This window comes from Papio anubis, chromosome 10, assembly GCF_008728515.1.
Source record: "Papio anubis isolate 15944 chromosome 10, Panubis1.0, whole genome shotgun sequence".
NCBI classification, from domain to species: domain Eukaryota; kingdom Metazoa; phylum Chordata; class Mammalia; order Primates; family Cercopithecidae; genus Papio; species Papio anubis.
In genome coordinates, this window is record NC_044985.1 from 59,825,930 (window position 1) to 59,849,615 (window position 23,686).

Below are 23,686 nucleotides of genomic sequence, written 5' to 3' on the forward strand. Positions count from 1 at the left end.
TCTTGCTCAAGTTATTCTTTTAATTTTTCCCTCAAGTTATTCTTTTAATTTTTAAAGAACTGTGGCAGGAAGACGGGCGTCTTGGTACAAATATGGGTATTCATCTCCTTTATGGTGCAATATTGATTTATTATTAATGGTAACTGCTCCAACTGATCTAAAGATGATCAAAACCATCAGCTACATTAAATACTCATAAGCAAAATAAAGGCTGGCCTTTAGAGCACTGCCTTTTTATTCCATTTGTCTCATCTCAGCCTTAGAGTCTTAGGCACACTTTCCATCCTTTGGGGCTCAGATCATTCTTTTGTATTATTTCTATCTTGCTCGATTTTTAAATGATAAAATATCTCAAAATATTGGCAGTCTCTAGTCTCAAGGAGAGGGTCTGGAGGCAGAAATTTTAAAGATAAAAATAGAATTTTTTTAGAACAGATTCAGAACTACATCTGATATACACATTTTTGTCTGTGAGTAAAAACCTATGTAACTCTAATATGGGAGTGACTTTGAGCTCAAAGTCACTGAAAGCTGAAATGGAAAGGTCCCCAAATTCTGAAGACACATCCTGCCTATTCACTGCAGACCTACCCGCCCGCAAGGAATTGGTTGGTTTTAGCCTGTATGTTTTCTTCATGTATAAATAAAGATTATGAAAGGGCATTTGATGGGCATAAAATTCCCGATTAGATTAAGCAGTCTTGGCTTGCTTAGGGTAGGGAAAATTGGGCAAACGAGTTCCCAGCAGCTCTCTTGGCCGAGAGGCAAAAGGGAGACACTCGATACTGCTGGAGCGCCAAGCTGGTGTCAGGACGCCTGCGGCAAGCGAGTGCAGCGGGCACTTTATCCAGCCTTGGGCACGCTTAGCCCTGGCTCGGAACAAGATCTCTACTATGTGAGAAAGCAAATTTCAGGGCGCTGATCAGTGGTTGTTAGCTTTGAACAGTACCTTAGCAACCTAGAGTCAAAAGTTACGGGTTTCCCCCCCCCCCCGCGTCCTCAACCCTCACCCCCAAGCTCAAAAACAGCCACCCCTGTGGAAAGGTAATGTTTAAACCTCAGGCTGTGCTGGGATGCCGCAGCCAAAGCAGTTAGAGGCGCCAGGCTTTTAACCTGACAATGATGTTGTATTTGAACAGCTGCATAAAGGTTTAAAAGGTCTGTCTCATTGCCACCGCGGAGTTTTTTAAAAGAGGTTATTGTTTGGGCGAGAGCACTGAGAGGGAACAAGCGAAACAGTCCCAAGGCCGAAAATAATGTTCAACGCTTGTTTCCACCAGGCCAGGGGAGATTCCTTTTTGGGAAGAGGGACAAAGGGTTTGTTGGGAAAGGGTTTTGTAAAGGAGCGGGCGGGCTACTAGGTCCCCCAGAATGCTGAGGCGCTTTAATGAACATCAGGCCCCAAAGGAACGTTCTGTTGAGGCGGAAACCCAATTTACCCACAAGTTCAGTCTGTGGGCCTGAAATCCAAGGCCAGCCCATGCCCCAGCGAGTGTGGGGAAAAGAGAACACAAATGCCCTCCCAGACTGAGAACTGGTTCACGGTCAGAGTTTCTGGGGCTGCTTTAGCTTCTCGGCTGGCAGGAAGGGAACCTGGCAGGCTGAAGGACGGCTGCAAGCCCTGGCCAGCCCCTCACTCAGGGCAAGTCTTTGGAAATCAAGGTTAAAGCTCCCCGCTGCTGCCCCGAGGCCCGGGCTTCCGCAGGGCGGCTCACCCGCCTGCAACCAGAGAGGGAGGGAGGAAGTTGTTGAAGTTTCTCATAAAACTCTGAGTTTCCATGGTGGTAGTGGTGGTAGTGGTGGTTCTTTAATGAGCTGGACCACAACATCAGACCATATCCTCTTTATAGAACTTTCCCTCACCAAAGGAAACAGAGAACTAAGATTCCCACCGCCTTCCCCTCCCTTACCCAAGTAAAGCCTTGTCAAATAATTTTAGGAATTGTCCAAAACTGTAAAACTCAACTTCTGACAAAAGTACAGCTTTTAATATTTGACAATTTGTGTTAAAACAAAAATTGACCTTCTTGGTTAGCAGCGAAGGGAAAAAAATCAATAGTATAATTTTCAATAATTCATAAAGTGAACGCCATTATGCTAAATTTAACTATTAATCTTATCCTTTACAAAGTCTCGATTGATTTGTTAATAAAGTATCTTCCCGTGTGTGGCAACAGCGGGCATAACTCTTTAAAAACCTTCAGAAGCAAGAAAATTACCAAGTAGCCCAAGAATGTAGATGAGAATTTTATTGATCGCCCTGATTCTTCTTAATATGTATTAATAAATTCCACAACCTTTTGTACCTTGCACTTGTCAGAAACCAATGCTTTTACAAAATCCATAAAAGGAAAACATTTTTCTTTGCAGAAGAACCAAATGACACCTTTGCATTTCTCTCTGTCCTCCTTGGCCCAGTCAATTTTCTAAAACTTCTGGATTCTGAGGGTCAGACTTTCTCCTATTCTTAAATTTTTTTTCCTTTCCTCCTTCCTTTCTGCCCTCCATTATCAGGGTGTGGGGAGAGAAACCTCGATTTAGTTCTCCTGCCGGGAGCCGGAGGGACGCTTTCGCGGATAGTGAACTGTTAGCAAAGAATTGTCTCTGGGCTGAAAGCTCCCAGATGTCCGGCCCCGCAGAGGTCAGGGTGTGGTTCCTCTGAGAGCGGAAGGCTCGTGTAGCCCGCTGGGGCGCATAGGGACCGGGAGCCAGGCAGGAGGACCGAGGGGGAGGACAACGCCGGGACCCGACCCATCCATGGGGATCTGGGCCCGGCCAGCTGCTTGGCCTCCCGGCCCTCTCGGCCCTTTTTTGCCTCCACCCTCCGAGAGACACCTTGGCCGCTTCTTTGCCCCGAGGGGTCTTTCCTTTGGACCCCTGAGGTGGGATGTCTCAGGACCCGCGGAATGCGACTCACCTTCCCCGCTGGGCTGCCCGGAACTAAATTAACCAGCCTGCGCCCCCACCCGCTTGTCCTGGACCCGGCCCTCTTAAGCGCGTTCTGCCTGGGTGTGTGTGGGGGGGATGCTTCTGTGCGCTGGCGTCAGGGCACTCTGGCTTCCCTCCCCGTCCGTGTGTGTCCACTTGGAGGCCCCTAGAGCTGAGCCTTTCCTTCCGCCAGTTGGGTCCAGTGGCCGAAGCGGGGGACGCGAGTGGGGCGGGCTGGCCTGGCGTGCCCTGGAGAGGCGGACTGGAGGGCGGCGGAGAGCGCTGGGCCGGTTGTCTCCAGCGCGCACTATCGCGGGCGCGTAGTAGATGTCGCTGTTGTCCGTGCTTACGCGGCTGGCCGGCCAGGCTCTGGAGCACGTGACCTGAGAGGAGGCTGCGGCTCAAGGCCATTTTCAAATCTCATTGGCTTGGTTGTCATGTGGTCGGCAGAGGCATCCACAATTACACGGGGAATGTTTTCCTAGAGATGTCAGCCTACAAAGGACACAATCTCTCTTCTTCAAATTCTTCCCCAAAATGTCCTTTCCCAACAGCTCTCCTGCTGCTAATACTTTTTTAGTAGATTCCTTGATCAGTGCCTGCAGGAGTGACAGTTTTTATTCGAGCAGCGCCAGCATGTACATGCCACCACCTAGCGCAGACATGGGGACCTATGGAATGCAAACCTGTGGACTGCTCCCGTCTCTGGCCAAAAGAGAAGTGAACCACCAAAATATGGGTATGAATGTGCATCCTTATATACCTCAAGTAGACAGTTGGACAGATCCGAACAGATCTTGTCGAATAGAGCAACCTGTTACACAGCAAGTCCCCACTTGCTCCTTCACCACCAACATTAAGGAAGAATCCAATTGCTGCATGTATTCTGATAAGCGCAACAAACTCATTTCGGCCGAGGTCCCTTCGTACCAGAGGCTGGTCCCTGAGTCTTGTCCCGTTGAGAACCCTGAGGTTCCCGTCCCTGGATATTTTAGACTGAGTCAGACCTACGCCACCGGGAAAACCCAAGAGTACAATAACAGCCCCGAAGGCAGCTCCACTGTCATGCTCCAGCTCAACCCTCGTGGCGCGGCCAAGCCACAGCTCTCCGCTGCCCAGCTGCAGATGGAAAAGAAGATGAACGAGCCCGCGAGCGGCCAGGAGCCCACCAAAGTCTCCCAGGTGGAGAGCCCCGAGGCCAAAGGCGGCCTTCCCGAAGAGAGGAGCTGCCTGGCTGAGGTCTCCGTGTCCAGTCCCGAAGTGCAGGAGAAGGAAAGCAAAGGTCGGTATGAGCAGAGTTGCCACCCCAGCGGGGCGCGCAGCCCGGGAACCCGGCAGAGAGGGAGTGCCGGGGTGCCCAGCGCCGAGCCGGCGCCCGACTTGGCAGGTGCTGCTCCGCCTGGCTTTTAGAGGGCTGATCTCAGCCCTGAGAGAGTCCCCGCTTCTCCCCTGCTGCCCTGGCCCTCCCCGCCAGTCCTGGCCCCACACTGATGGCGCCCGGGCAGAGGAAAAGCTTGCGGGTTTTATTTTTCCTGAGCTAGACCTGAAACACAACAAAAGAGCGCAAAGGAGACCTGCGGCTCGTAAACACGACCCCAGAGCCTCCTTTCTCCTGCTCAGAGTTGCAGTTCCAGTTTTGCCTTGAGCCCAGTGATCATGTTAAGGTGACCCAGGGCACCGTGTTCGTGTTCACGTGTATGCACCCCGCATCCTGCGAGCTTGGGGATGTTGAGGGGAAAGAGATGGCTGGTCTGGTTGGTGCTTGAGTTGGGAAACAGGGCTTACTGCCTTTGCTGGGCTAGGTAACCTTGGCTTTGTTTAGGAAAAGTGCTGCAGGCTTTGCAATCCGTCGGCAAAGAGGGCAAAGGCGGAGGGGGAGAGTGGAACCCGCATTGCCCACCCTGCAAGGCCAGCCTTAGTGCTGGTAAGGAAAAGAGCCAGGGATCTGGCTTTTTGAGAAGGAACCCCGCTCCTCTCCCCCAGTGCTTAGAGGTGGGCCACGGTAGGGGGCTCCATTTCTGGGGGAATGCTTTTGTGTGGGGGCAAAAAGACATGAAAATTAAGGAAATTCCGGGGAATGCAACAATACCCAGGCAAGGTGGGAAAGGTGCTCTAGCTTCCCCATTTATCTTTTGAAAGAGAATGAGCACCTATAAACCTGACTGTGGGGCTCCCTGACTGCCTAGGAGAGGTGGGGAAGAAGCCGCAGATTTGGGGACTTGAGGCAGCAGTGGGGTTGGTAGGCTTGTCCAGGTTGTGGCTTATTCCCCTCGGTCCCTGTTACGAGCTGAACCCTTAGAATGTTGCTGGGGTGATCTGGAAAGTTTACTATTGTACTAATGTTTTGTACAAGTCAGAAAGTTGAAAGAGAGAGAGAGAGAACCCAAATGCAGACTGTCCTGCCATCATGTCATTTACATAATGAGGCATCGGTGTAAGATTCCCTTCCAGGGCCCACTTCATGTGAGTAATGTTTAATACTAGCATTTTCCAAAGCGGCCTGGCTGCCAGCAGGGTCATGGCCAAGGGTACATTTGAACAGACTGAAGAAAAAAACCAAAACCAAAAAAAACCAAAAACTCTTGATTTTTTTTTCTTCTTCTCCCTTTAATTTTGTTAGAGGAAATCAAGTCTGATACACCAACCAGCAATTGGCTCACTGCAAAGAGTGGCAGAAAGAAGAGGTGCCCTTACACTAAGCACCAAACGCTGGAATTAGAAAAAGAGTTCTTGTTCAATATGTACCTCACCCGCGAGCGCCGCCTAGAGATCAGTAAGAGCGTTAACCTCACCGACAGGCAGGTCAAGATTTGGTTTCAAAACCGCCGAATGAAACTCAAGAAGATGAGCCGAGAGAACCGGATCCGAGAACTGACCGCCAACCTCACGTTTTCTTAGGTCTGAGGCCGATCAGAGGCCAGGATTGGAGAGGGGGCACCGCGTTCCAGGGCCCAGTGCTGGAGGACTGGGAAAGCGGAAACAAAACCTTCACCGCTCTTTGTTTTTTGTTTTGTTGTATTTTGTTTTCCTGCTAGAATGTGACTTTGGGGTCATTATGTTCGTGCTGCAAGTGATCTGTAATCCCTATGAGTATATATATATATATATATATATACACATACATATATATATTAAAAAACTTAGCACGTGTAATTTATTATTTTTTCATCGTAATGCAGGGTAACTATTATTGCGCATTTTCATTTGGGTCTTAACTTATTGGAACTGTAGAGCATCCATCCATCCATCCAGCAATGTGACTTTTTCATGTCTTTCCTAACACAAAAGGTCTATGTGTGTGGTTAGTCCACGAACTCATGGCATTTTGAATACATCCAGTACTTTAAAAATGACATATATATTTAAAAAAAAAAAAAAAGATTAAGAAAACCCACAAGCTTGGAGGGAGGGGGACTTAAAAAGCACATTACAATGTATCTTTTCACAAATGAATTTAGCAATTGTCCTTGGTGAGATGGGATATTGATGATTTATGCCTTGTAGCCTTTCCCTTGTGGTGCATCTGTGGTTTGGTAGAAGTACAACAGCAACCTGTCCTTTCTGTGCATGTTCTGGTCGCATGTATAATGCAATAAACTCTGGAAACGAGCTCGCTCCTTCTGCTTTCTCAAATGGAAATATGTTATGGTGGAAAAGAAAGCCTATGGTGAGATTATCTTCTGGTTACATTCCCTTTTGGGGGCATTTGGGCAAGGGAGTGATAGACTAGTAGGGAAAGGGAGATGGGGGAGAAAAGCTGGAGGAGGCCTAGGGTATTGGATTTTGGCAGTGGTTGAGGGAGAGGAATGATAAGCTAGCCTGAGAGTGAAGTTTTCATAACTGGGAGGAAGGGGAGTCTCCTCTTTCCTTTCCTAGTCCCCAGTGACAGTAATATAATTGCACTCTCAATGGGTGTGAGCTTTCCTCTGGCCTGAACCTGGTAAGTAAGCCTATACCCCCAGCCACTTTCTCCTTAAAGCTTCCCATTTGTGTGTTTTTCTCCTCTTTGGTTTTGGTTGTGTTGTTTTTAATGCTTTCAGTGGCATCTTGGTGATTTCTGGCTGGCGAGCAATCATCAGGGGCTAGGTTGAAGCTAGTCTTGCCCACCTGGAAGTTGCCGGCCTTCATTACAGGAGCAAGGACAAGCAGCAGTGTAGCACTGCAGCGGATCCAATTCTGTCCCCTTTCCCTCAGCCCTACCCCCATCCCAAGCGCAAGACAGCCAGACCCCAGAGAAGCCGAGGATGGGTGAGTTTTCCCATCCGACATTGCCTTGATCTCCTTGTGGACGGGTTTTATGCTCAGTCATTACCTTTTAGTGGCCCACATTAAAAATTTTTTAAAGGAAGAAATGAAAAGATTTCCCCCAGTCTTTCCTCTATTTAATTACAAAATGCTGGTGGCATCTGGGATGCAAGAAAATGCAGAAAGCGTGACTGAAAATTTTGCAAATGAACATAACTTCCTATGAAGTCTAATGTTCCATTCACTGCCATGGCCCGGGAGACTCCCACCAGCTTCCACCGGCTTCTACAGGATCCCACTAGAGAGCCCAGACTTATCTAGTCCTGTCGGGGAAAAGGGAGAAGAGGCCTTGCACGGGAAAGCTAACAGAAAATTCGTTACCCCAGGTCCTGCCTGCAGTTTCAAACAGCTTCCAGCAGTTTCACAAAACACATCCTTTCCATTTCTTCCTTTTAAATGTTTCCCTAAGAACGATCCATTTAGGTGCTGTAAGTCCTCATCCAGGGAGTCTTTGGGACACTAGCATTCAGAATTTTAAACTTCCTCCTCCAAACCAGGAACATTCCAAGACAGAATTCTTTTAGGGGGTCATTTCCTGGGGGTGGGGGAGAGGGCTTGGAATGAATGCTAGATTGAAAACGTTGTAATAGATTTGCCCCAGACTTAACACCGGTTGGGCAGGAGGAGGGTAATTTTTATTTAGCCGTTTCTCGGATCATGTGGGGAGCGCCATTAGTTGTTGATAGTGGGCCATGTCTCTGAGGAAAGCCTGAGCTACAAGGCAAAGGCATCCCCTCTGGAACAAAATCAGAACGCTATTGGCAAAGGTAGTCAACCAGGCCATAAGTAGCCATTTACCCTCTTCCTTTTCGGGGCTGGAGGTAGGCCGGGAGCCCTCCAAGGGTGAGCTGGGCAACTTGTAGAGCGAGGAATATGCCCACCGCCGCCAGCGCCCCGGCCGCTTTTGTCTCGGCTCCCAGCCGGGCTTCCGAGGCTTTGTACCATGGATTTGGGAGTGACAATGGGCATTTCCCTCAGATTCAAGGCTGCTCAACCTCACCTCTGTAAGGGGGGAAAAAAAATTCAGAAGGGAGTGGCCCAAGGACTTAGCCATTCGGCCGAAATTTTTAGACATTTTGGGAGTCTACTCCGAGGCCTCTAAGTGCGAACCACGCGAAGCGGCCCTGCCCGGGGAGACTCACTGAGGCAGGGCTGGGGCGGCGAGCGGGAGCAAGCTGCTCTAGCATTTGGGTTCTGCCCTGTGGCGTGTTCTCTTCCAGGGCCTTTCCAGCAGCACCGGAGAAGATGAGGCACCCTGGCCGCCACTGTCTGTGCTGCGCCAACTCTCCCGGCCGCCCGCCAATCCGAGGGCAGGCAGAAGCCCCTCTGTGTCCTCCGCCGCCGCGCCGGGCCACCCTGGCTCGGCCCTCGGGCCGCGGCGTGTGTCCAGCCTCACGTCGGGGTGTGTGTGGCCGCGCGGGCGTGTGTGAGTGTGGCAGGGGGAGGGGGTCCCTCCGAGCTGCTCTATCCGTCCGTTTTATTAGGGACACATTAATCTATAATCAAATACACCTCATAAAATTTTTATTGAAAGGCATAATATCATTACAGAGGTCTTCCACCTGTTTTAAACAACACGACAAGCTGTGAGCAAGCGTGTGTGTGGGGAGGGATGGGTGTGGGTAGGCAGAGAGGCAAGGGGAGAACAGCTCCCCTAGGGCGCCAGGGGCCGCCCCCGAGGGCCCGCCTGCCTCGGGCGACACCGGCCTGGCGAGCCCCCGGCCGCTCCCTGTGCCCGGGATACGCCGCCCGGGCTCGGAAGCTGGAGAGTCATCGCCGGGGCCGGACTGCCGGACCGAGGGCTGCAAGAAGCAGCGAACAAATAGTCCCCAGCGCCTCCTCCGGCTGCGGTCGCGTCTGTGGTCCTGGCAGCACCTGGGCGGGCCAGGACGGGCCGGGCCGGGCCGAGCCGGGCACATGGACCAGGCCTGCAGGCTCTAATTGCGGCGCTTATGTTGATGATTTTTTTTTTAATCACAGCAGCCCCCAGTTTAGCGGACTGATTTACTCCCGGTATTGGTAAATATGATCACGTGGGCCGCGCGACCAATGGTGGAGGCTGCAGCCTGCGAACTAGTCGGCGGCTCGGGCGCCGGCGGGGAGCGGCTCGGAGGCGGACAGTGTAACCTTGGGTGGGAGCGCGGGGCGCCTCAAAATGTCTTCCAGTGGCACCCTCAGCAACTACTACGTGGACTCGCTTATAGGCCATGAGGGCGACGAGGTGTTCGCGGCGCGCTTCGGGCCGCCGGGGCCAGGCGCGCAGGGCCGGCCTGCAGGTGTGGCTGATAGCCCGGCAGCCGCCGCCGCCGAGTTCGCCTCGTGTAGTTTTGCCCCCAAATCGGCCGTGTTCTCTGCCTCGTGGTCCGCGGTGCCTGCCCAGCCCCCGGCGGCGGCGGCGATGAGCGGCCTTTACCACCCGTACGTTCCCCCGCCGCCCCTGGCCGCCTCTGCCTCAGAGCCCGGCCGCTACGTGCGCTCCTGGATGGAGTCGCTGCCCGGCTTCCCGGGCGGTGCGGGCAGTGGCAGTGGCGGTGGCGGTGGCGGCGGTGGTGGAGGCGGCGGCCCGGGCCCCGGTCCCAGCCCTGGCCCCAGCGGCCCAGCCAACGGGCGCCACTACGGGATTAAGCCTGAAACCCGAGCAGCCCCGGCCCCCGCCACGGCCGCCTCCACCACCTCCTCCTCCACTTCCTTATCCTCCTCCTCCAAACGGACTGAGTGCTCCGCGGCCCGGGAGTCCCAGGGGAGCAGCGGCCCCGAGTTCTCTTGCAACTCGTTCCTGCGGGACAAGGCGGCAGCGGCGACGGGGGGAACCGGGCCTGGGGCAGGGATTGGGGCCGCGACTGGGACGGGCGGCTCGTCGGAGCCCTCAGCTTGCAGGGACCACCCGAGTCCGGGCTGTCCGCTGAAGGAGGAGGAGAAGCAGCATTCGCAGCCGCAGCAACAGCAACTTGACCCAAGTAAGTGCAAAAGAAATTGCCCCCTGATTTATTGCTGAAACCTGTAAGGCTCGAATGTGCAAAACTGATAGTTTTACTAACCTATAAAAACGTCTAGACGCCTACCCAAGCCTAGGCGAGCAACATGCATCCATAAAAAGAGCTTCCCATAACCACCTACCCTAGGCACTCGGTTTGTACGGTAAACAGAGCGCTGGCATTAAGGCTTTTTATGATAATTCCCCCCAAGTTGTGAAAAGCGACCATCCTTGGTGAAATTAATTTAACGACCTCTCTTCCCCACCCTGTCATCTCTCCCTGCCTCCCCTCCGCCCATCTCTACCCGTCTCCAAACCCCCCTCTTTGTAGACAACCCCGCAGCGAACTGGATCCACGCTCGCTCCACCCGGAAAAAGCGCTGTCCCTACACCAAATACCAGACGCTTGAGCTGGAGAAAGAATTCCTCTTCAACATGTACCTCACCCGGGACCGGCGTTACGAGGTGGCCAGGATTCTCAACCTAACAGAGAGACAGGTCAAAATCTGGTTTCAGAACCGTAGGATGAAAATGAAAAAGATGAGCAAGGAGAAATGCCCCAAAGGAGATTGACCCGGCGCGGTGCTGGCGGGAGCGCTCAAGGGCAGCGGTTTTTGTTGTTGTTTTTTTCCTTTGTGGGTGCTTGGTGCTTGATTTCCAGAAACTCTCCAGCGACTTGGACTTTTTTTTTTCTTTTTTAGATAGAAGTGACTGTGTGGTTGGTCTCTGTGAGGTATTTGGGGGACTCTGTATTTGCTCGTTTATGTGTTGGAAAAACCAAGTGGCTTTGGGGTTTCGCCCTATCCCACTCCCTTTCCTGCTCCATTGCTTCCTTAGGAAATGCTATATTTTGTGAGTGCACGCTGGCTTGGGGAGCCCTCTCTTGTGTAAATGTCCCCCATGTTTCTGAAAAGTGCTGTAGTTTAGTCCCCTCACCCCTAGCGCTGCCCAAACGGGCCAAATGCGCCCTAATTCCAAGAATGAAGGCCGAGCGACAACAGTGCGGACACGCCGGCTGCTAGCCCACGCTGAAGCCCGGCCGGGTTGCCCACCAGTTGCGAAAGCCCCCTTTCCTCAGGGAGCCCGCGGGACCTCGGTGGAGATCTCCAGTGAGGCCTAGAAAGGAGCCCAGGGCCTCGGGCGGGTTGGGGTTTGTCCTCAGTGCATTGGACCCGCTACTCTTTCCCCCGAAGGCTGGGCTCGCGTGGGCGGCCACGGATGGTGGCCGTCCCGGTTCCTGCCCGAGGACCAGTTGTAAATGTTACTGCTTCCTACTAATAAATGCTGACCTGATCAAATGGAGCCCAGACGCTGGCCCTAAACGTTGTGTGCCTGCTTTTTCTGTCTCTCTGCAAAATTTCACACTCAGAATATTTCTCCTCTACCCCTGGGAGGGAGACACTGTTAAAAATTCAGGGCCCTTCCACCTGACAGATCTCTCTGATGTGTCTCTGCCTTCTCTGCCTCACATCCCTTTGTGCAGGCAGATGCGGCAGCACAGACCCTGGGGGGGACATTGGTGACTCCCCAAACCTGGTTCAAGCTCCTCCATGAACTCTGTGCTTGGGCCCAGTGTTAGCTTTGCAGCAGCGCCCAGAGGAGCCAGCAGGCCCCAGAAGCGAGGCACTTTCAGGCTAGGGCTTGGGTACACAGCACTCTAACCTTCCCTGGGCTCTTGGAGCCCCAGATGCCAAACCCCTCTCCAAACAAGGGAAAGGCCAACTCTGCACTCTGGAGCAACTGTCCGAGCTCGGGGGGCGCTGACTGGCTCCGAGAGGTCCCAGCCGGTCAGTCTGTAAGCTTCTGTCCCTCCCACCAAAGCCCCAAAGTGACCTTAGCGATCAAAATGGTCAAGGCTTTCCTCCCCAGCCACCTCCATTTAACCGCCCCCTTCCCCCCACCCAGCTTCTGTGTATGTTTAGCCCCCAGCTTGGCCCTCTGAGGGCTACATTCAGGGGCTAAAATGAAGGTCATTGTAAGTGAGGGTTCGGGTGAGCACAGCCTTTGCAGGCCAAAGAGGCATCACCACCAGGTGGCCTGAGCTGGGTGGAAGGTGAGGGCAGTGGCAGAGATCTTGGGGGATCCCAATGAAAGAGGAGACTCGAAGAAAAAGCAGAGGGGGCTGGGAGGGAAAGCCAAGGAAGGCTCAGATCTGGCAGAAGGTGCTGCGTACCCCTGCCCCTGTGGCCAGCTCGGTACCTAGGGCTCTTTGAAAACAGGAAGAGCCAAGGTGTCATAAAGCCATCTAGCCGGCCAGACGTCTGGAGGTAATGAGTTTATGACAGGCCCGGCTCTTTGCTTTGAAACCATCTCATTTTGATGTTTGTGTTTGTGGGAGGAAAGGAAAAATGCAGACAAAACTAGGTCTTAAAATCTAGACAATAAAATATAAACAAGACTGCGTTGGACCAAGAAGGCAGGGGCATAGGAGCCCCCAGGTGAGGTGTGAGCACCTAGGAAATAAACATGAAAGAGGAAGGAAGAGGTGAATGAATTTCTGATTTTTGAAATGAATTGGATATTGGAAGTAGCCTAAGGCAATGGCATTTTATAATATTTTGACTATGACCACGGTTTAGCTGGTTCTTTAGAAATAAACAAAAATATTGGCCTGTTATCTGTGGGTAGGGCGGTTACTGAGCTTAGGTCATTTACCCAGTTGAGAGTCTCCCAGAAATGTGGTTGGTGGGAAAAGATGAAGTTAGATGCCTATTCACAAGAATTTCTGACCCTCCACTCCAAACTTTGAAGCAAAATATTGTTTGAATTTATGTGTATTCACTTATTTAAAAATACAATTGTTACACCTAAACGGGAGAAAAGCAGTTTTGAAGATGAGTAAAAAGATTAATCTAACAGGAAACACTTAAGCCAATTGAATAATCATTGCTTTAAAAAAAAATTCTAGTGGAATGCTTAGTTCAATGACTTTTGATAAATATTTTTAAAATCCCATTTACTGTCCATAGAAATCCAAACGAACCCAAGCCCGAAGGGACTTTCCAGACAGCCACTCAGAGATCCAGCAAAAAGCTTTTGATTTGGCTTCGATTCCCCAAAATTGCCACCTAAGTGGGCCCAAAGCATTACAGTGTTAAAATAGCAAATATTCATGATTTAATCCTAAAAGCAACAGCTGTAAGAGAAAAACAAAAAACATAACAATACCTGACTTCTGTAATTTCTCGGTTGCCAAAGTGTCTGGTTCCTCTGGAAAAGAAAAGCCTCTTGGCAGTTGATATTTAGAAAGTTGAAGGTTTTGTTAAATCTAGCCTGTCGCTATAATTGTTTTAAAAGGCACAGCTGGGCGGTTACAGCATGGGGACTTTTGGTGTCTGGCAAAAGAAGGGCTGGAAGCTTTTGGAAAAGACACTACTGGAAGCTGTTGGGAGCACTGATTAGAATATTCTAGGCATACAGGAGCTCCTGCTTGCTGCTCTTGAGTTGTTGACAATCACAGGAATGAAGCATTATTAGTGTCAGCAGTCCAAGCCCCAAACTAAAGAACGAGATTAGAATTGGTTTGAGATGAATAAAAGGAAGTTAAATTCAACGGACTGGAGGTGGCATTTGGCCACTAGAGAGCACTGTTGCTCCACTTTCTGATCTCGTAAAGCTGGAATTGCTGCGGAGAAAGGTTTTGATTAAAAATATTTACAATCTTATTTTTAATCCTAAGTTAGGATAAATTTAACCAAAAACAAACAAGGTATACTATTAAGTTTTCCGGCAGTGTTTGCTGGGAATAAAATTTTGGCTCGGTCAGGGCTTCAGAAAATTTGGAGTATGGCACAGCTGAAAATATAAAACATTATGATAAATGAATGTGTTATATCAAAACAGAAACCTGTAAAAGGCATAGATCTTTGCTTACCAAGTTAATCGCGCTCTTTTTCTACTCATATTATAAACGGAATACTTAAATAAATGTTAAAAACTGTTCTGTCCCAAGAGGAAATGTGTTGTAACGTTTTCTAAATTTGGCCTGAATAGCTATAAATGAATTTTCTAGTGTTCATTTTTCTTTTATTCCCCCGAGGAATCACACAGTTCTAGAAGATACCTGGTATTGTTGAGATTCGGGCTCTTTCATTTTTTCCCCCATTCCATTCCAAAATCCACTCATTTATCCAGGGTTCAAACATGCGCGCGCGCGCGCGCGCACACACACACACACACACACACACACACACACGCCAAACTGAAAAAAGGGGCACAATTACAAAGGTAGCTCCAAGGCTTTATTGACAATAATAATCTTTTAATTGGGCATTTGCAAGATTGAAGGACAAATCCTTAACTGTCAGAATCAATTTGTTCGCCTTCGGATTTAAAGAAAGTCATTACACTTGGCAATCACCAGCAGAAAAAAACCCCACAAAAACAAACAAGCAAGCAAAAAAGACCCTTGCTCTCCACCACCCCAAGTCTGTACTCCTTACTAATTTAAAAATTAAATAAAGCACGCCTTTATCATCTCCAGGTTCATTAACGATTCCTTTACCTTTCAGTCATTCCCAGTAGAAATAATTGAGTCAGACATTATCACCTTGCTATGTCAGTCTATCTCGATCTCATTTTCTCCATTTGTAAAAATGATATTTCAGTCCACCCGGACACAAGTCAGGATCGCGCTCGCAGGCTGGGCCAACCCACAAGGAGCTAGGGGTAGCTGAAATCACTCGCCAGCCTGCGGCATCTCTGAGGCCGTCTGGGGCTTTCGGAAATTTGCATTTGGTGTGGAAAGCCGGCGTGGTGCGTTTAGCTTGAGCAGGGGCGCCTTGGAGGTCTGTTTCCAAGGCTGTGGGCCTGGCGCCCTCACAATATTGTACCTATCCCGAAGGAAACGTGGCTCCGTCACCCAAAGAACCCACGAAAAAGGCCGAGCAGGAGAGGGGAAAACACACACATAACAGAGAACCATTGCATTTATTGGACATTGAAACGGGAGCAGAGAGGGAAGGGAAGTGTGTGGGGAGGCGGCTGGTAGGTAGGGTAAAGCCAGACAGCTTTGGAGAGAGCTGCTAAAATCAGGAATATTTTGTTGATTCACACTCGACTGGGCCACATGACTCGGGCTACTTTTCTTCATCTCTGCTCACAAACTGGCCTGAGCCTTCCCTTTCTCTGCTTTGGGAAAAATTCGTAACTTTGAGGCCTGCGGCTCTCTCGGCAGTAATTTCACAGGCTTGGCGGAGGAACTAGGATCATTAGCAGAAGATGGGCCGCCTGCAGCTGCCTGGAACCGGCGCGATCTGAACGCCGGCCGGGAGGCTCCTGGGGGTATCTCGCTGGCGTCTGCCCCCAGCGCTCCTCCGGGAACCGCAGCCGGCCCTGGTTCGCTGCGCGCCGGGGCTGAGACCCGGGAGCCGCGTCCTGCCCGAGGAAATGTCACCCTCCCCAGCGCGAGCCCTTTTTCCCGCCTCAGAATGTTTGTTCGCTCTTCTATTTACTCCCTCAGCAAGCCTAATGCCCCCTCCTGCATTCTTCAGCCTCCCCCTGCGCCCATTGCTGACGTCTGTCAAGGGTGAAATGATGGAAACTATATTCATGGGCATGATTTCCATTAAATATCAATTAACCTGAGAGCCTCGGCCAGGCTTGCGGTACGTCAAGGGTAAATGTACATCTCATTTCCACAGGGCCCACTCGGCTGGAAAAGAAGGGCTTTGATTTGCTTTGATAACGCCAGGATCTGGGGCCACACTCGCGGCTTTTAATCAAATCACTTCGATATGCCCCAAGTCAAATGCACGGTCTGGTCCTTCAACACCTCTTGTCCACGTTCCCTGGGCTGCACCCAAGTGTCAAGAGCTGCAAAAGCCACGGGCAACCTCTGCTGGGCTAAACCCAGGGGCTCGGGGAGGGAGTCATTTGCTCCGCAGCCTCCTGGGAGTGGCCTCCCTGCCTCCCCCAAGTCTAAGGCTCCGCTGCGGCCCCTCCGTGCCGGTGCAGCCCGCTTTCCCGCGGCCCCGGGGCACACAGAGCCCTTGGCAGTGCGTCTTTATGGGCCCCCTTTAAGGCCGGCGGAGGCATCTCGGGCCGGGCGCGGCGCTCCGTCCGTCGGCAGTAGTGGTTGAACTGCGCGCGGATCCCTCCGCGGGGCTCCTGGCCCCCGTCACGCTGCCTCTCCGTGCACTGCTGTGGTGCGAAAATGCCTCGTCGGTGCGCACCGGGGCGGCAGCCTCGGCGGCGGGGGCGAGAGCGGCGGGAGGGGGGCCCGGGGGGGGCGCGGTAAGAGGTGGCGGCGGACAGAGGGTTTTTTTTTCTTTTCTCTCCAGAGCGGGGGTTTGTAAACCGAGGCCAGAGTGTCCCCGTGGGCCGGGCGCACTTTTTTCTTGTCCGGGTGCGCTCAGGCACTTTTGGTGCCTGAGAGGAAACAGTGGAGGCAGCGGGGCAGGTCGCCCGGGGCGTCGGCGATTATATTGCGGCCGAGCCGGGGCGCGCCGGGAAAGGCCGGGAGGGCGGCGGCGCGCGGGGGTTGGGCGAGGCCTTGCGACCCGCGAGGGAGGCGGCGCGAAGCCGAGTCTGGGGCGCAAGAGCCGGGCATGAGCGCCCAGTAGCTGAGCGCCCGCGGCTGCCCGGCCTCAGAAGCGACGGTCGAGCGCGGGCGGGCGGCAGCAGCGACGTAGCCCGGCGGCCCTGGCGGCGTGAGTAGCCGCCCCAGAGGCCCCCGCGGCAGTGCGGCCGAGTCGAGGCTCGCTCCCTGCCTGCTTAGCGCCGCCCGCCTGTCCCGGGCCGCCGCCGCTGCCGCCCCAATGAGTTCGTACTTCGTGAACCCGTTGTACTCCAAGTACAAGGCGGCCGCGGCGGCGGCGGCGGCGGCGGGCGAGGCCATCAATCCCACTTACTACGACTGTCACTTCGCGCCCGAGGTCGGCGGCCGTCATGCCGCCGCCGCAGCAGCCCTGCAGCTCTATGGCAACAGCGCAGCCGGCTTCCCGCACGCGCACCCGCAGGCGCACGCGCACCCGCACCCGTCCCCGCCGCCCTCCGGGCCGGGGTGCGGCGGTGGGGGCGGCCCGGGCCAGGACTACTTCCACCCCGGCGGGGGCAGCCCGGCCGCTGCCTACCAGGCTGCCCCCCCTCCTCCTCCGCATCCTCCGCCTCCACTGCCGCCTCCCCCCTGCGGCGGGATTGCCTGTCACGGGGAGCCCGCGAAGTTTTACGGATACGATAACTTACAGAGACAGCCGATTTTTACGACCCAGCAAGAGGCCGAGCTGGTACAATATCCTGACTGTAAATCGTCCAGTGGTAATATTGGCGAGGACCCAGACCACTTAAATCAGAGCTCGTCTCCTTCTCAAATGTTTCCCTGGATGAGACCACAAGGTTGGGATGCATTTTTTTTTTTTTTTTAAGAGGGGAGAGGGGGAGAAATCTGCTTTCATCTCACGGTCTGGCTTTAAAACTCCCCTTCCCTCTCCCCCTCCTTTTCCTTCTTGTGTAGCCACAGTGGCTCTTATTCATAAAGTAATACAGACTTTTTTTTTTTTTTTTAAAGTAGAAACCATGTAAAGATGATGGGGACAGAATAATTGTGAAGACCTTCTCTCTGCCTCTCTTGCCTGCACACCCTATATATATTTGAGCTAAAAAGCGCTGTGTATATTTCACCCCGTAGGCCCCGTTCCACAAACCTCCAGCAACATGCAGAGGTACCATAACATTTTTTAAACGTTTATTCCTCCCCCCCACCCTTTTTTTTGTTTTAATCAGCAGCTCCTGGTAGACGAAGAGGAAGACAAACCTACAGTCGCTTCCAAACTCTAGAGTTGGAAAAGGAATTTCTTTTTAACCCCTATCTGACCAGAAAAAGAAGAATCGAGGTTTCCCACGCCCTAGCCCTCACCGAGAGACAGGTAAAAATCTGGTTCCAAAACAGGAGAATGAAATGGAAAAAGGAAAACAACAAGGACAAATTTCCCGTTTCCCGGCAGGAGGTAAAGGACGGGGAAACGAAAAAGGAAGCCCAAGAGCTGGAGGAAGACAGAGCAGAAGGCCCGACAAATTAACTTCCACCTTTAAAATTTTACCACAGACTATTAAAACTAATGATCACCATATGCTGTGGACACCACCTATTTTCTTTGTTGGAAAGGACCTTACCTGTGTTTCAAGCTACCTTCATGTCACTGCTCTTGAGGCTTCTGCGCTTTGAGAGGGATTTGGGTGTTTAAAAAAGTTTCTAGTATCACATAGAAGCAGTCCTTGAGCTGTCCTATGGAAGGGTAATTTGATACTGACCTTGTAGCTATATTTTTATAATGGTTTTTAATGTCTGAGCTGGTGATTTGCCTGAACAACGTAAACTTCCTAATGATTAGCACTTAATAATTGAATATAAAATGCTTTATTAATCAAACAAGTGCACTTGAACGTTTTAATCTTTATGGTGAGTAAATTAAAAGGAGTCTATTAATTTGTTTTAAAAATTATGTCTGCAGAATACTTTATATTATTTGATTACAATGTATTATTTATGGATTTTTTTTCTTCTTTTATAATGAATGGTTCGGGTGCGTTTTGTTTACTCCTAAAAGGTTTCTGTGCGTATTTTCTAAATGTAGTATCTCGGGGAAAAGGCTGGGGTAAACATTCGAAAAGCACATATTAGCTGAAGAGTGTAACGGTATAGTCCAGCTCTGCAGCTTCCTTAAACTTAAGGAAAAGATTGGGCCAGTGACAAGAGTTTAAAGGCAATGTCCAAGTTGACAATTATTTTTCTATAGTCCATACAAATTAAATAATCTGGCAACTCTGGCAAATCGCCTTGTAAAATGCGTCTCATTTTTTAACTTGCTTTCGTTTTGAACCGCCCCTGTAATCGCCTGAAATCGCTAGTTCTTTATGCAGTGGCTGCCGCTGTGTTCCGTTATTTTCAGTAGGTGCCATATTTATTTGTATTGCCTTCGTTTTGTTCGCCGCTGGTTTTAAACCAGCTTGCTGTGCGCATCTCAGACGTCTGTTGGTACGTCCTCCGCTGTTCTTCAGGAAAGTGATAGCCTTACCTATTTGAAACAAGCCCTGAGAGGAAGAGCAGAAAAACCTGAGTGTAAACAACTCCAGAATGTCGCTAGCTCCTTAATAAATAAATGAATCTCTCTCTGGAGTTAGTGTCTTTGAGCGCGGCAAATACCCCTTTTCCGTGAATCACTAACAGTCGCCTCAGGACTCACTCAAGGCTTCTGTTTAATAAGAAAGGGGTGGGGTTACACACATTCTGCGCTGTTAAAAAAAAAAAAAAAAAAAAAAAAAAGCCGCAGGGGCCCCTTCTTTTTCCAGAGAGGACTGGCTAGTCTATCTTGCTCTAAATAATCTTGCTAAGATGCTCTGAGAGCTTTGATCCTCTTAAAGGACTCAAATTGTGGGCCCAGTGGGGGACAACCCAGAGTCCATGTTACACCACAGCTTATTCCACTGAGCCAGCGTTGATGCTGGGGTTTGGCATCTGTTATTAACAAGATATCCATTTTCCATTGGAGGCTGCTCCTGCAGCTGCCATTTTACAGGGGAAAGTAGGGAAGAGGAGTGGGAGAAAAGAGGAAAATTCAAGTAAAGTAACATTCATTCCCAAAAAAGGAAAAGCACCTTTATTAGGTAGTCATCGAAGAGCTCTCTGCTTTCTCTAACCGTGTTTATTTTCAAAGGGATACGTTTTTATTTCCAGAGTTGCTTTTATTACATAGGTAGGAAAATGGAATCCTATAGTTTTGCACCAGGGTCACCTCATCGGGTTTTGTCAGGCTGTTTGCCTGTGGCTTCACAGACCACAGAAATGTTGCCACTGGCCAGGTCAGAAGGAAAGCACCACCTGGCTTTACATGCTGGGAAGAAGTGATGGCTGTGACATTCTCCGACCTGAGCCAGGAATGATAATTTTAAATCACAAGTGGCCCAGGACTTAAACATTTGCACTCCAAGAGACAGCTGCAAATGCCTATGCTGGATTTGAGAATGTTTTGCTCTGTGCGCTGCTTAAGACTGCTGTCGGCTGGTACAGAGTAAGGATGCCAAGGGCCAAGAGGCTGGGGAACAGCCTCCAGTGTAAACCATACAAAGACCAGTGCTGGCTGAAATCCAGCTGCCCTGGATTTAAGGGACTCAGGACTCCTTTGTATATTAGTAAAACTGGCTGTCTCCTGTTCAAGGATGCTCACCAGATTCTTTTAGAACCCTGAAATAATGTTGGCAAGACTGTCAGGTGGGAGCACTGTGTATGGGTGGGTATGGAAATCAAGGAAGGAAGAGGAGGTAAAATGTCATTTCTTCAGCATTCTGTGCTGGTCTCGAAGTGTAACTTTTGGCCCCACTGGCCCCCTAAACCATGGTAAATTCATACCTCATGTACAGACAAAGACTGTTGCAATAGCTGGTGTATTTTAGAATAGGAATTTGTATGTATACATAGCTTACACGCCCAGAGTGTTAATTATACATGTAGGTAAATGTTTCCTTTTGTAGCTGGGAAAGAGCATAGATTTGTGTTCAAATAAAGACCTTGGGGAATTACACATCACACACATTCGCCACCTTCTTTCTTACACTGACTAGACATCCCCACCCCCCATCATGGTGTTTCATGCAGACAGACTGGCAGTGACTTGCGCACAAGATGCCCTTCTAATTGGCTCAAATGTTTCAACATCCAAGCATTGAGGCAACAAGCAAACATTTTTTTGCTGCAGAAATTTGCATAAACCTTCAGAGAATGCTTTGCCATCCCGGACAGTGCTTTTCAGCCCTGGACTGCAGCAGTCGGCTTAGAGAGGTCTGTAAACCGTTTAGAGAAAAATAATACTCTCCAATGTTAACACTGAATGAAAGAACCAAGCCTTCTGAGTGATTTAGGCTCTCCATTTGCAATGACCAGAAACACACAAAAGAGGATGTGGGTCTCAGTGGTTTTCAGAGAAGTCAGTTCAAGGATGCCATTTTGTGAGGTTCCACAAAGCCCAGTACATCGCTTACCTCTGGGCACAAGAGGAGAAAATGCAAATATGGCTGCTTTTTCTGTGCAAAGTCTCTTTGCAGCCCTCATTCCCCAAATTGAAAAGGAGGGTCATAAAGCTCTGCTTTTATCTGGGTAAGATGGGGAGAGGATAATGAGGCAAATTGACTACTGAGATTATTTCTCAGAAAACTTTGGAATTAAACAACTTCTTTGCTCAGTTCCACATGTATATACCAGTATACCTGTGTGAAGTCTTCTGGGCTTGTGAGGGCCCAAAAACTTGCCCCATCTGCTTGTGTAATTTAAAATATTGTTTTATTCTGTAATACAGAAGGAAGTGCTATTTCACATCCAAGTTTCTTGTGTCCTCTGCTTCCCCAGTATTCGCTGAATCCTTGGGCATCTGGGGGTGGACAAGGGAGGAGAGAGAACATTTTAATGGGCCCTGGCTGCTGCTGTGGTTCCTTCCAGCAAAGTTAGGGCCCACTGGCTTTTTTTTCTAGAAATAATATGACTTTTGCTGACAGATGGCAGCAAAAGTCCTTTAATCAAAAACATCCAAGGTCATCAGAACTTTTTCAAGGGATAACAAATGGCCTGCTCCAGAGGGTGCTGTGCTGCTTCCTGCTTCAGTCCACATCCACTTAGGTACTTACTGGGTGTGAAGATGTTAATAGCAGAGAACTTACACACAGATATCCAATGCAAATATTTGTAACATAGTATTGGAAGTTTAAAGACACTGTCTTTAAAAGGATGGGGGGTGGTGTTACCTCTTTCAGGAAGGTTCTGAAGGCTGCATGGCTATGCCCGTGAGGGGAATGCTGGAGGCCAGCCAAGGACATTTACTTTCGGGAGTTCACCAGAGCAGTTCCTGTGAAAAATATAAAGGGAATGTGACGCCGGCCTTTGAGGAAAAGGAATTATTCTTTTTTCTAGGCTGATCTGAGGAAGTCACTCTTTTCCTGAACAAATGTCTTTTCAGTATTGCGTTGAACACATTTTTCAATTGGGAAATATTTGGGGGCAAGAGGAGAGGGGAGAACTAGAATTAAACTCCATAAAAATGAAAATTGCTCTTAGTGGGGGACGTAGAGCAAGGAGTTTCAGAAGGGATCCAGGAACCATAACCCTGTCTGTCCAGAAAGATGTTTCTGTGGAGAAAGATCAGGTGATGGACTTTCAAACGGGTGTTTCGGAGAGGTTGACAAGTACCTAAAACCATTTCCAGCCTTTAGGCTGGTTGGTGATTATCCTACTGCAGAACTTCCCGGGAATGGGAGGGACCCCAATTTACGATGGAGCGGTGGGGGGGGGGGGGCACACTTCCTTGGCCTGCAGAGCCCGCATTTTCTTCCCAAGATAACTGGGACTGGCTTGCAAGGAGATGAGTGGGAGGAGGGGAAACCGAAAGTGGTTGGCTGCCTTTGGGGACAGGCCTTTTCCTGAGGGGAGAGGAGGAGAAGCCAAGTGACTGGCACAGGGTGAGAGATGGGGGGAGGTTGCTGTGGGGATCGCTTCCCCAGAGCGTGAGCAGTACATTGAGTTCATTTCCCTCCTTCACAATGGCCAACTGCGCAGAGGTTTTGAGCCAAACCAAAGAACACACACACACACACACATCCTAGAAAAAGAGAGAAACAGAGGTGGGGGTGAGGGAAGGAAGAACCACGAAGGGAAGAAAAAAGGGAAAGGTGAAGCGGGACAGAGAAAGAAAGAGGAGGGAGGAAGGAGAGAGAATGGGGAGAGAGGAGTAGGAGAAGGAAGAGAGGAGGCGGGGGAGAGAGAAAGCAGAAGAGGAAAAAACATGGCGCTTGCGAGCTGTATGTGCAAAATCCGCAAGGAATTGCAGTAAATTCCTTTTTGTTTGAAGAAAATTTACAACTTGGTAATAGACCTTTTTATGACCTATTTGCGGTCGTCATTGGCTGCGGCTGGTCATGTGCAGGCGCCGCTCGCCTTCACGGCCTTTTTCCTGATTTCCCAGGCGAATTTCCCCCCGCATTCTGCTTTCCCAGAGCCTCACCCCCTCTTTTTCTAACCTTTGTCTCTGCAGAGGTGGGCTTCAGTCGCCGGCTGCGGGATTGCGGAGTCTGCCGCGGCCTCGGCTCCCGCCCGGCCCCGGGCCTGGCCCCACCGCCGCTCACTAGGTCCGCACAGCCGCCACCTCCGGAGCTGGTGGGGAGCCCGGCGAGGGAGGGCCTGGAAGGGGGCCTTGGGCGCCAAGCCCCTCGCCGGCGCGGACACCGCCTGCCAGGAGCAGCCGGCCTGCTCGAGGTGACTGCAGCCGCGCGATTCCGGCGCGGTTTCTTCACCAACATGAGCGGGTATCTGCCGCCGAGAGCGCGCGCAGCCGGGCAGCGCCTAGTGGATTACGGCAGACGCCCGGACCGACCGCCGCCTGCAGCTCGGCAGCCTTCGGGTAAGAGTCGCCCCCTCCCCGCGCCCCAGCATGCCACCAAGAAGCCTGGGGCGCCGACCCCCTTGGTCAGCTCAGTTCGGCTGCTCCCCTACATTTCCCG

General features: G+C 50.8%; 3 protein-coding genes and 1 long non-coding RNA gene across 8 annotated transcripts; 3 read left to right on the top strand and 1 right to left on the bottom strand.

The window, feature by feature from the left end:
* The first annotated feature begins 1,042 nt into the window (after positions 1-1,042).
* HOXD10 (homeobox D10) lies at positions 1,043-6,537 on the top strand. Its single transcript, XM_021923735.2, has 2 exons — positions 1,043-4,210; positions 5,549-6,537. Exons 1-2 carry the CDS (start codon positions 3,466-3,468, stop codon positions 5,824-5,826), a joined length of 1,023 nt encoding a protein of 340 aa, XP_021779427.1. The 5' UTR covers positions 1,043-3,465; the 3' UTR covers positions 5,827-6,537.
* A 99-nt stretch (positions 6,538-6,636) lies between these two features.
* Positions 6,637-11,509, top strand: HOXD9 (homeobox D9). Of its 2 annotated transcripts, XM_009182504.3 has the most exons (3): positions 6,637-7,176; positions 8,454-10,190; positions 10,539-11,509. In XM_009182504.3, exons 2-3 carry the CDS (start codon positions 9,389-9,391, stop codon positions 10,778-10,780), a joined length of 1,044 nt encoding a protein of 347 aa, XP_009180768.1. In that variant the 5' UTR covers positions 6,637-7,176; positions 8,454-9,388; the 3' UTR covers positions 10,781-11,509. The 2 variants fall into 2 exon arrangements, with proteins under 2 accessions (XP_009180768.1, XP_003907699.1); XM_003907650.4 differs by having other exon boundaries at positions 6,637-10,190.
* A 3,612-nt stretch (positions 11,510-15,121) lies between these two features.
* On the top strand, positions 15,122-19,322 carry HOXD8 (homeobox D8). Of its 4 annotated transcripts, none has more exons than XM_031651374.1 (3): positions 15,139-16,372; positions 17,395-17,542; positions 17,930-19,322. In XM_031651374.1, exons 2-3 carry the CDS (start codon positions 17,518-17,520, stop codon positions 18,223-18,225), a joined length of 321 nt encoding a protein of 106 aa, XP_031507234.1. In that variant the 5' UTR covers positions 15,139-16,372; positions 17,395-17,517; the 3' UTR covers positions 18,226-19,322. The 4 variants fall into 4 exon arrangements, with proteins under 4 accessions (XP_021779429.2, XP_031507232.1, XP_031507234.1 ...); XM_031651373.1 differs by lacking the exon at positions 15,139-16,372 and having other exon boundaries at positions 16,448-17,542; positions 17,930-18,072; positions 18,151-19,322; XM_021923737.2 differs by having other exon boundaries at positions 15,122-17,542.
* Positions 19,323-19,819: 497 nt separating this feature from the next.
* On the bottom strand, positions 19,820-22,836 carry LOC108581337. Its single transcript, XR_004176573.1, has 3 exons — positions 22,380-22,836; positions 21,938-22,038; positions 19,820-21,567 (listed from the first exon to the last, which is right to left on the bottom strand). It is a non-coding gene; the product is annotated as an uncharacterized LOC108581337 (long non-coding RNA).
* Positions 22,837-23,686: the final 850 nt, after the last annotated feature.

Excerpts from the sequence above, each read along its gene's own strand:
- HOXD8 (XM_021923737.2), top strand. The coding sequence starts at position 16,966 with ATGAGTTCGTACTTCGTGAACCCGTTGTACTCCAAGTACAAGGCGGCC. Across the intron at positions 17,543-17,929 it reads TCCCTGGATGAGACCACAAG|CAGCTCCTGGTAGACGAAGA; the intron begins GTTGGGATGCAT and ends TGTTTTAATCAG.
- HOXD10 (XM_021923735.2), top strand. The coding sequence starts at position 3,466 with ATGTCCTTTCCCAACAGCTCTCCTGCTGCTAATACTTTTTTAGTAGAT. Across the intron at positions 4,211-5,548 it reads GCAGGAGAAGGAAAGCAAAG|AGGAAATCAAGTCTGATACA; the intron begins GTCGGTATGAGC and ends TAATTTTGTTAG.
- HOXD9 (XM_003907650.4), top strand. The coding sequence starts at position 9,389 with ATGTCTTCCAGTGGCACCCTCAGCAACTACTACGTGGACTCGCTTATA. Across the intron at positions 10,191-10,538 it reads GCAACAGCAACTTGACCCAA|ACAACCCCGCAGCGAACTGG; the intron begins GTAAGTGCAAAA and ends CCCTCTTTGTAG.